Source organism: Oncorhynchus keta, chromosome 30 (genome assembly GCF_023373465.1).
Source record: "Oncorhynchus keta strain PuntledgeMale-10-30-2019 chromosome 30, Oket_V2, whole genome shotgun sequence".
Lineage (NCBI taxonomy): Eukaryota > Metazoa > Chordata > Actinopteri > Salmoniformes > Salmonidae > Oncorhynchus > Oncorhynchus keta.
In genome coordinates, this window is record NC_068450.1 from 22386835 (window position 1) to 22399010 (window position 12176).

Genomic DNA, 12176 nt, shown 5'->3' on the forward strand with positions numbered 1-12176 from the left:
CCCCTCACTGACGAGGTAAAGGATCTTAAAGTAGCTTTCCCCCTTACTGACGAAGTAAAGGATCTTAAAGTAGCTTTCCCCCTTACTGACGAGGTAAAGTATCTTAAAGTAGCTTTCCCCCTTACTGACGAGGTAAAGGATCTTAAAGTAGCTTTCCCCCTTACTGACGAAGTAAAGGATCTTAAAGTAGCTTTCCCCCTTACTGACGAAGTAAAGGATCTTAAAGGATCTTAAAGTAGCTTTCCCCTTACTGACGAGGTAAAGGATCTTAAAGTAGCTTTCCCCCTTACTGACGAAGTAAAGGATCTTAAAGTAGCTTTCCCCCTTACTGACGAGGTAAAGTATCTTAAAGTAGCTTTCCCCCTTACTGACGAGGTAAAGGATCTTAAAGTAGCTTTCCCCCTTACTGACGAAGTAAAGGATCTTAAAGTAGCTTTCCCCCTTACTGACGAAGTAAAGGACCTTAAAGTAGCTTTCCCCCTTACTGACGAGGTAAAGTAGCTTAAAGTAGCTTTCCCCCTTACTGACGAGGTAAAGGATCTTAAAGTAGCTTTCCCCCTTACTGACGAGGTAAAGGATCTTTCCCCCTTAAAGTAGCTTTAGCCCCCCTACTGACGAGGTACGGGATCTTAAAGTAGCTTTCCCCCTTACTGACGAGGTAAAGGATCTTAAAGTAGCTTTCCCCCTTACTGACGAAGTAAAGGATCTTAAAGTAGCTTTCCCCCTTACTGACGAGGTAAAGGATCTTAAAGTAGCTTTCCCCCTTACTGACGAAGTAAAGGATCTTAAAGTAGCTTTCCCCCTTACTGACGAAGTAATGGATCTTAAAGTAGCTTTCCCCCTTACTGACGAAGTAAAGGATCTTAAAGTAGCTTTCCCCCTTACTGACGAGGTAAAGGATCTTAAAGTAGCTTTCCCCCTTACTGACGAAGTAAAGGATCTTTTGTCTGCCAGTGAATGTTACAGTAACTTCTTTGAGATGACATCACAAATAATGACTTAAACACTGTAAGGTAGGATTTGTTACTTTGAATTGTCAGTAAGGGGGAAAGTACTAGATAGGTACTGTACATTGTTGATTTGCCATGTACAATGTCTGTACTTCACGGGCAGTGTGATGAATATCACTTCTGATGATACAGCGCTGTCTGTTTTCCGTCTATAGACAAAGTTTGCTATGTATCTCATACCTTGCAAAGTAGCTATTTTACTATAAGAGTAAGTTACACACTCATCTCAAATAATACAACTTTACGTGGTCATTAAATGAATTATATGATGAATATATTGGAGGAAGCCACTGTATAAGTTATGGCAGGAGGTAGGTAGCTAGGATATCGTATAATCAACCATAGAGCTTCCTGGACCTGAGACAGATCGTCATGGGGGGTCTTGGCCCGTCCAATGACGTGTTTTCCTGTGCGGTAGCTATCGCTTAGAACAGTATTTATGTTTACCGGTCACCAGTCTGTCACAGTGACACTCCATTCCTGGCAACCGGCATCAGGTCTACTTTTAAAGAGGGTTTTAAAAAATGTGCGGGGCTCTGTTGGGCAGAGAGAGAAAGAGGCAACTAATGAACTATTACCAGGCTTCTGCCTCAGTATCAGGGGGAATGGTCATCTTCTCCAGCCAGGTGTACAAGGAGTTCCCTGCCTTGTTCGACATTGAAACTCTCGTAAGTGAATCATCGCTGTAGGTTTTTGACAGGGGAACATACCCTTTTCACAGTGACAGAAACCAAGGAAAAATGTTAAAGGTTGACGTTGGAAGGTATTTAATTCAGTATTTCATGGATTTTTCCAAAGCCTTGTGTTCTCAGACAGAGGCTGCTGTGAGAGGGTGCTGGGTATAGTAGCTTTCTGAAGGAGCTCTGTTTGTTTACAGTCTGTCTGTTCACTTGGCACTCATCCTGCTCTCTGCTCGCTTTCAGAGTTCCCTCCAACAGGCCTCTACAGACAGGAACACAGACAGGTCATCAAGGTAAGTCAGATCCCTCTCTATTAAACAACCATTGATTCTCAAGAGTCTATAGCAAATTATGTTGACACATCTTTAACAAAATGGCCCAGACTCTTTGCTTTATGTGGAGTTTGTCAGGCAACACCTTACCCAGTGTACTGTATATATGGATCGGTGTGCACTGAGTGGGACAGCTGGAATAGCCGTGCCCTTGAGTGCTGTCAACTCAGCCATGAATCTCAGCTCCCCCCCCACACCTCTTCCACTGTGGCCCGCTAGGGCAAATCTATACTTGTCATCCCTCCTCACGGCTCTGTATTCCAAGTGGGCGTACTGTAATAAACATTATAGCCTACTGTAACAGTATGGATACAGTCAGTAGACAACTGTTATCTGAAGAAGAGTTGTTGATGAGGCTCACATTCACATCTCATACTGGGAATTATGTTTCATCCCATGAGGAGGAATGGTTTGTGTGTGGAATACTGGTCATTTTAAAGAACCCTTAGGAGGCATGCTGTTGTCTGGCAAAATAACACTAAACCGAAATTGATGATGTATGAAAATAAATACAAACGTAAGCAATTTACTGTTGGTCTATTTTCATTACACTACCGTTCAAAAGTTTGGATGCTTAGAAATGCTAACAATGTCTACACTGTATTTCTGGTCAAATGTATGTTATTTTAATAGACAAAACATTTGCTTTTCTTTCAAAATCAAGGAAATTTCTATGTGACCCCAAACTTCTGCACGGTAGTATAGCTTGAATTAATGTGTGGCAAACTCAGGACTTAACCTATCTATCAGTGTCCACAGCTCAACCAGTGACTACAGGAAGAGGAGGAAGTCCGAGGTAGCAGCCCAGCAGCCCAGACCAGCCAGCACCCTGACCACAAGCCAGAGTACTTCCAGCAGCCTGTCAGGGCACAATAGCACCACCAGCCACCACCCAGTCTCCTGGCCTGTAGAATCTCCCCGTAGCAGCAGTTACAGCAGCGGCCTCAACTCCTCAGGACGGCCCTCTGAACCCCCACGTAGCAGTAGTTACAGCAGCGGCCTACGCAAGCCTGTGGCAAGCTCCTCCCCTGCCTCCCCCTCCAAAGCCAAAGGTAGGGCCCATCTCTGAACCTCACTGGTTTGATAGAACTGAGAGAAGACAGATACTGAAACTGACCACATCAACAGTTGCTTAGACTTATGTATTTCAATTTAAAAAGCAGTGTAACGTTTGGCTTGGAATGAGAAGTTTTAAAGTGTAGTGCATGCTTTGTGCATTAATCTATGAGGGCTATGGAATACTTTATCCTCTGTGTACTATTTCATCTCTGTGGCTAACAACGGTCTGTCACTCAGCTATGTATAAACATTATATTCTTATCAGCTTTTTTTTATTGTGTGTCTCTCTAACCCCCCTCTGTCCTCAGCTCTTCCTGGCTGTTTTCCACGTTAACCTTTTAATGTCTTCTCATGTCTCTCTCTTACAATGCTGCTCTTGGTGGATATACCTTAAGGTGGGGATATTAGCAATACCTACTCAGCCCATTTCAGTTGTCCAGGTCCCTCTCCAGGTCCCAACCACAATACCTCACATAACTCAGTGTTTCCTTGTCTTAATGATGAGGCTTTTGACTGTGTTGAGCCCCCTGAGGGCTCTGATGAGAGCCCTGATGTGTGCCTGAAGAACGGCTGGCAGGCTCATGTCCAGAGCCAGAATGCCGAGGCCTGGAGCTCTGCTGAGGAAAAGCCAACCTCTCCCAAACTCAAGTCTTGGAGCTGTGACGACCTCCTGGCAGAAGATAGAGGATGTCCGGGAGGTTCTGTAGGTTCACAGGTTCGCTCCGAGAGTGTAGACTTCCTGTCACGTGAGCAGCAGGGCAAAGATCTCAGCGTCTGTGACAGCCCCCTGAGAGAGCGAACCCAGCACCACTCGGCCCACGATGCACCAGGCTTCCTCAAGCTGTACAAGAAGATGCACCACATCAACAGGCAGGATCTGATAGGCTCCCAAAGCTCCCAGGTCATCTGCTCTGTGAAAGCCCGGATCCTGGAGTACGAGAGCGAGCTGCACAAGGACCGGCTGGCCGGCTGGAGGGGCTACAGCGAAGAGGTGCCCCAGGACATGGTGCACAACAGGATCTCTGAGTTCGAGAGCCTCATCCAGAAGTCTAAGTCCATGCCCAACCTAGGGGGTGGGGGTGAGGGTGAGATTAACCCAGGGGGCCCGTCCGGGAGGGGCAGCAGCCCCCAGCGATGCTTCTCCATCGAGTCCCTGCTAGACGAGGACCCCCCTGCCAGGAACCGCCCTGAGGGCCAGCCACACTACCCCAGGATCAACACCCCCACTACCAACAACTGTGTGCCCATACACATCCAGATCACTGGAGACCACCACCACGTCTACCCCCAGAGACCAGCTTCCCAGCAGGAAGTCTACTCAGACAGTGATCACGACGCCATCAGGTCCCATCTCAGTGACTTCATCCAGATAGAGGGATCTTCCTTCTGTAGTGAGAGTGACTACGACCGCTGCTCTCGGACGTCATCTGAGAGCCCCTACGGCTCAGGCCACTATCACCACCAACACCGTCATCATAACCTTAACCATAACCAGCAGAAGCACCTGGTCAGCAACTGTAAGGGCCGATGCCCTGCCTCCTACACACGCTTCAGCACCATGCTCAAACACGAGAGGGCCAAGCAGCTGACAACCGAGGACCCAGAGTCAGCCCAGTCCAAGCTGGCCTTCCTTGTGAGTCCGGTACCGTTCAGGAGGAAGAGGGGCTCCCCTCCCCACAGCCACAGGCAGGCCGTCTCCACCCACAGCAGGCCCCCTCATAAGAGCTCCATGTACGAGGCTCTGGACGAAGCCCTGAGGGACATCTATGAACACATCCGGGCTGAGAGGAGGAGGGGAAGCCTGCCCGACAACAGAATCCTCCACAAGCTCCTGGACGAGCTGCTGCCAGACATCCCAGAGAGGAGCTCCTCCCTCAGGGCACTGGGCAGACACAGCCCCAGCCCGGGACCCAGCCCCGTCCCTGGGCCCCAGAGCCTGGAGCAGGAGCAGCCATACCCCTCTCAGCCTGACGGCATGCCCAGCCCAACCTGCTACCAGCCTGAGTACAGCCGCCTCTCACACAGTGCTTCCTATCACCTCACAGACCCCAACAACAACAGCCATGTCTGTGAAGACGACTACTACCAAGGTGGATGGTTCTCATAAACACACCCACCAGTCCCCTCCCATCTCCCCCGACCCACCTCTTTCTCACCTTATGGGTCGCCGTGGAGTGTTGTAGTTTGAGTTCTTTCCATTTCCCCTCCTGTCCCCTGCACCACTACCATTCTCCACCCGTCTTCGGAGTATTGTTCTTGAGTAGTGACCTGTGAGTGGTTCCATCTTCTGGAATGTCTGAGAAGCATGATTCCCTCCAGCAAGTCACCCGCCACCCTAACTCTGTTATATTGATCAATTCACCCCCCTAACTCTGTTGTATTGATCAAGTCACCCTCCTAACTCTGTTGTATTCATCAAGTCACCCCCTAACTCTGTTATATTCATCAAGTCACCCCCTAACTCTGTTGTATTCATCAAGTCACCCCCTAACTCTGTTGTATTCATCAAGTCACCCCCTAACTCTGTTGTATTGATCAAGTCACCCCCCTAACTCTGTTATATTGATCAAGTCACCCCCCTAACTCTGTTGTATTGATCAAGTCACCCTCCTAACTCTGTTGTATTCATCAAGTCACCCCCTAACTCTGTTATATTCATCAAGTCACCCCCTAACTCTGTTGTATTCATCAAGTCACCCCCTAATTCTGTTGTATTCATCAAGTCACCCCCTAACTCTGTTGTATTGATCAAGTCACCCCCCGTAACTCTGTTATATTGATCAAGTCACCCCCTAACTCTGTTGTATTCATCAAGTCACCCTCCTAACTCTGTTGTATTCATCAAGTCACCCCCCTAACTCTGTTGTATTCATCAAGTCACCCCCCTAACTCTGTTGTATTGATCAAGTCACCCTCCTAACTCTGTTGTATTCATCAAGTCACCCCCCTAACTCTGTTATATTCATCAAGTCACCCCCTAACTCTGTTGTATTCATCAAGTCACCCCCTAATTCTGTTGTATTCATCAAGTCACCCCTAACTCTGTTGTATTGATCAAGTCACCCCCTAACTCTGTTGTATTGATCAAGTCACCCCCTCTGTAACTCTGTTATATTGATCAAGTCACCCCCCCTAACTCTGTTGTATTCATCAAGTCACCCTCCTAACTCTGTTGTATTCATCAAGTCACCCCCTAACTCTGTTGTATTCATCAAGACACCCCTAACTCTGTTGTAATGATCAAGTCACCCCCTAACTCTGTTGTATTCATCAAGTCACCCTCCTAACTCTGTTGTATTCATCAAGTCACCCTCCTAACTCTGTTGTATTCATCAAGTCACCCCCTAACTCTGTTGTATTGATCAAGTCACCCCCTAACTCTGTTGTATTCATCAAGTCACCCCCCTAACTCTGTTATATTGATCAAGTCACCCCCTAACTCTGTTGTATTCATCAAGTCACCCTCCTAACTCTGTTGTATTCATCAAGTCACCCCCCTAACTCTGTTGTATTCATCAAGACACCCCCTAACTCTGTTGTATTGATCAAGTCACCCCCTAACTCTGTTGTATTCATCAAGTCACCCCCTAACTCTGTTGTATTGATCAAGTCACCCCTAACTCTGTTGTATTCATCAAGTCACCCCCTAACTCTGTTATATTGATCAAGTCACCCCCTAACTCTGTTGTATTGATCAAGTCACCCCCTAACTCTGTTGTATTGATCAAGTCACCCCCCTAACTCTGTTGTATTGTTGTATTCAAGTCACCCCCTAACTCTGTTGTATTGATCAAGTCACCCCCTAACTCTGTTGTATTGATCAAGTCACCCCTAACTCTGTTGTATTGATCAAGTCACCCCCCTAACTCTGTTATATTCATCAAGTCACCCTCCTAACTCTGTTGTATTGATCAAGTCACCCCCTAACTCTGTTGTATTGATCAAGTCACCCCCTAACTCTGTTGTATTGATCAAGTCACCCCCCTAACTCTGTTATATTGATCAAGTCACCCCTAACTCTGTTGTATTGATCAAGTCACCCCCTAACTCTGTTGTATTCATCAAGTCACCCCCCTAACTCTGTTATATTGATCAAGTCACCCCCTAACTCTGTTGTATTCATCAAGTCACCCCCCCCCCTAACTCTGTTGTATTCATCAAGTCACCCTCCTAACTCTGTTGTATTCATCAAGTCACCCCCTAACTCTGTTGTATTGATCAAGTCACCCCCTAACTCTGTTGTATTGATCAAGTCACCCCCTAACTCTGTTGTATTCATCTGTTGTAAGTCACCCCCTAACTCTGTTGTATTGATCAAGTCACCCCCTAACTCTGTTGTATTGATCAAGTCACCCCTAACTCTGTTGTATTGATCAAGTCACCCCCCTAACTCTGTTGTATTGATCAAGTCACCCCTAACTCTGTTGTATTGATCAAGTCACCCCCTACCTCTGTTGTATTGATCAAGTCACCCCCTAACTCTGTTGTATTGATCAAGTCACCCCCTAACTCTGTTATATTGATCAAGTCACCCCCCTAACTCTGTTGTATTGATCAAGTCACCCCCCTAACTCTGTTGTATTGATCAAGTCACCCCCTAACTCTGTTGTATTCATCAAGTCACCCTCCTAACTCTGTTGTATTCATCAAGTCACCCCCTAACTCTGTTGTATTGATCACCCCTAACTCTGTCACAAGTCACCCCCTAACTCTGTTGTATTGATCAAGTCACCCCCTAACTCTGTTGTATTCATCAAGTCACCCTCCTAACTCTGTTGTATTGATCAAGTCACCCCCCTAACTCTGTTGTATTGATCAAGTCACCCCCCTAACTCTGTTGTATTGATCAAGTCACCCCCCCTAACTCTGTTGTATTGATCAAGTCACCCCCCTAACTCTGTTGTATTCATCAAGTCACCCCCCCCCTAACTCTGTTGTATTGATCAAGTCACCCCCCCTAACTCTGTTGTATTCATCAAGTCACCCCCCTAACTCTGTTGTATTCATCAAGTCACCCCCTAACTCTGTTGTATTGATCAAGTCACCCCCCTAACTCTGTTGTATTGATCAAGTCACCCCCTAACTCTGTTGTATTGATCAAGTCACCCCCTAACTCTGTTGTATTGATCAAGTCACCCCCTAACTCTGTTGTATTGATCAAGTCACCCCCCCTAACTCTGTTGTATTGATCAAGTCACCCCCCCTAACTCTGTTGTATTGATCAAGTCACCCCCCCTAACTCTGTTGTATTGATCAAGTCACCCCCTAACTCTGTTGTATTCATCAAGTCACCCTCCTAACTCTGTTGTATTCATCAAGTCACCCCCTAACTCTGTTGTATTGATCAAGTCACCCCCTAACTCTGTTGTATTGATCAAGTCACCCCCTAACTCTGTTGTATTCATCAAGTCACCCCAAGTCACCCCTAACTCTGTTGTATTCATCAAGTCACCCCTAACTCTGTTGTATTCATCAAGTCACCCTCCTAACTCTGTTGTATTGATCAAGTCACCCCCTAACTCTGTTGTATTCATCAAGTCACCCCCTAACTCTGTTGTATTGATCAAGTCACCCCCTAACTCTGTTGTATTCATCAAGTCACCCCCTAACTCTGTTGTATTCATCAAGTCACCCCCCTAACTCTGTTGTATTCATCAAGTCACCCCCTAACTCTGTTGTATTCATCAAGTCACCTCAAGTCACCCCCTAACTCTGTTATATTGATCAAGTCACCCCCTAACTCTGTTGTATTCATCAAGTCACCCCCTAACTCTGTTGTATTCATCAAGTCATCAAGTCCCCCTAACTCTGTTGTATTCATCAAGACACCCCCTAACTCTGTTGTATTGATCAACTCACCCCCTAACTCTGTTGTATTGATCAAGTCACCCCCTAACTCTGTTGTATTCATCAAGTCACCCCCTAACTCTGTTGTATTGATCAAGTCACCCCCTAACTCTGTTGTATTCATCAAGTCACCCCCTAACTCTGTTGTATTCATCAAGTCACCCCCTAACTCTGTTGTATTGATCAAGTCACCCCCCCTAACTCTGTTGTATTGATCAAGTCACCCCCTCTAACTCTGTTGTTGTATTCATCAAGTCACCCTCCTAACTCTGTTGTATTGATCAAGTCACCCCCTAACTCTGTTGTATTGATCAAGTCACCCCCTAACTCTGTTGTATTGATCAAGTCACCCTCCTAACTCTGTTGTATTCATCAAGTCACCCCCTAACTCTGTTGTATTGATCAAGTCACCCCCTAACTCTGTTGTATTCATCAAGTCACCCCCCTAACTCTGTTATATTGATCAAGTCACCCCCCTAACTCTGTTGTATTCATCAAGTCACCCCCTAACTCTGTTGTATTCATCAAGACACCCCCTAACTCTGTTGTATTCATCAAGTCACCCCCTAACTCTGTTGTATTCATCAAGTCACCCCCTAACTCTGTTGTATTCATCAAGTCACCCCCTAACTCTGTTGTATTGATCAAGTCACCCCCTAACTCTGTTGTATTCATCAAGTCACCCCCCTAACTCTGTTGTATTCATCAAGTCACCCCCCTAACTCTGTTGTATTGATCAAGTCACCCTCCTAACTCTGTTGTATTCATCAAGTCACCCTCCTAACTCTGTTGTATTCATCAAGTCACCCCCCCCCCTAACTCTGTTATATTCATCAAGTCACCCTCCTAACTCTGTTGTATTGATCAAGTCACCCCCCCTAACTCTGTTATATTGATCAAGTCACCCCCCCTAACTCTGTTGTATTCATCAAGTCACCCTCCTAACTCTGTTGTATTCATCAAGTCACCCTCCTAACTCTGTTGTATTCATCAAGACACCCCCCTAACTCTGTTGTATTGATCAAGTCACCCCCTAACTCTGTTGTATTGATCAAGTCACCCCCTAACTCTGTTGTATTCATCAAGTCACCCTCCTAACTCTGTTGTATTCATCAAGACACCCCCTAACTCTGTTGTATTGATCAAGTCACCCCCTAACTCTGTTGTATTGATCAAGTCACCCCCCTAACTCTGTTGTATTCATCAAGTCACCCTCCTAACTCTGTTGTATTCATCAAGTCACCCCCTAACTCTGTTGTATTCATCAAGACACCCCCCTAACTCTGTTGTATTGATCAAGTCACCCCCCTAACTCTGTTGTATTGATCAAGTCACCCCCCCTAACTCTGTTGTATTGATCAAGTCACCCTCCTAACTCTGTTGTATTGATCAAGTCACCCCCCTAACTCTGTTGTATTGATCAAGTCACCCCCCTAACTCTGTTGTATTGATCAAGTCACCCCCCCTAACTCTGTTGTATTGATCAAGTCACCCCCCCTAACTCTGTTGTATTGATCAAGTCACCCTCCTAACTCTGTTGTATTGATCAAGTCACCCCTAACTCTGTTGTATTGATCAAGTCACCCCCTAACTCTGTTGTATTGATCAAGTCACCCCCTAACTCTGTTGTATTGATCAAGTCACCCCCTAACTCTGTTGTATTCATCAAGTCACCCCCTAACTCTGTTGTATTGATCAAGTCACCCCCTAACTCTGTTGTATTGATCAAGTCACCCCTAACTCTGTTGTATTGATCAAGTCACCCCCTAACTCTGTTGTATTGATCAAGTCACCCCCCCTAACTCTGTTGTATTCATCAAGTCACCCCCCTAACTCTGTTGTATTGATCAAGTCACCCCCCTAACTCTGTTGTATTCATCAAGTCACCCTCCTAACTCTGTTGTATTCATCAAGTCACCCTCCTAACTCTGTTGTATTCATCAAGTCACCCCCCTAACTCTGTTGTATTCATCAAGTCACCCTCTCTGTTGTATTCATCAAGTCAAACTCTGTTGTATTCATCAAGTCACCCCTCTAACTATGTTGTATTGATCAAGTCACCCCCCTAACTCTGTTGTATTGATCAAGTCACCCCCCCTAACTCTGTTGTATTGATCAAGTCACCCCCCCTAACTCTGTTGTATTGATCAAGTCACCCCTGTTGTATTGATCTAACTCTGTTGTATTGATCAAGTCACCCCCCCTAACTCTGTTGTATTGATCAAGTCACCCCCCCTAACTCTGTTGTATTGATCAAGTCACCCCCCCTAACTCTGTTGCATTCATTATTGCAGGTTATTCATATTTTCTCGTATGATGTTGGATATTTTTTCTCCCCAACATTAGTCTATTTTTATATTTATTTATATGTATTTGTGTTATCATTGGAAGTTAGCCTCTTCACTCCCTGAGACACATTGGTCTGGTCTCCCATCGCTGAGGGCGACACCCCCATACACCAAAAACATATTTACCAGCCCTCTGGTTGATCTATTTCTGATAAACCTTTCCCGTCACCTAAGGCTAATTTTGAATCTGGAATGCCTTACCAGTCGGCACAGGCGATACAATGTGTGAAAAGAAATGTTGATAAGGCATTCGTGTTGTTGAGTCTTTGTCCACAGCTCAGTCAACATGAAGCCCACCACAGGACCTGTGTCTCCCTGCTACTCTATAGAGATGCAGCCGTGTGTGTGTGTCTCGTCTAAAAGCTTCTGTTAATAGACATAGCAGGGGGCATATGACTGGAGAGCAGCTGATGTGGGCAGTCTAAAAAGGCTTCTGTGGGATGTTGGCATGGGGAGAGACAGAGACAGATACTCCTCTCCTATAAATGTGTTTTTCCTCAGAGGAGAAATGGGTATGTCAACCTGTCTGCTTCATAGCCTGATACTTATGTCTGTATCCTGTCTGTGGTTTTGGCACAGCACATAGTGTGTCTTTTCCTACTGGTGGGAGAAATATCTAGTAGCTGACGATTGAAACCCCAGTTACTGGACCATTGACCAGAGTATGCAGGCCCCCTGTTACTTGACATACTATCCCAAGCAAAGAGAGGTTTTCTGGCAGCAGTCCCCACTAAGACCACATCAGCACCCAGTGCTGACCTGCAGTATAAATACTAGTGGGTGGCAGGTGGCCTAGCAGTTAAGAGATTTGGGCCTGTAACTGAAAGGTTGCTGGTTCGAATCCCTGAGCCGAATAGGTAAAAAAAATATGTTGATGTGCCCTTGAGCAAGGCACTTAAC

At 45.9% G+C, this 12176-nt stretch overlaps 1 protein-coding gene across 1 annotated transcript in view; it reads left to right on the top strand.

Moving 5' to 3' along the window:
- Positions 1-12176, top strand: part of sorbs2b (sorbin and SH3 domain containing 2b) — a 92500-nt gene that overhangs the window by 63349 nt on the left and 16975 nt on the right. The window contains exons 16-18 of the mRNA XM_052486999.1: positions 1934-1983; positions 2773-3074; positions 3477-5171. Coding sequence (XP_052342959.1) covers positions 1934-1983; positions 2773-3074; positions 3477-5171 — 2047 coding nt within the window. The remainder of the gene's footprint in view (positions 1-1933; positions 1984-2772; positions 3075-3476; positions 5172-12176) is intronic.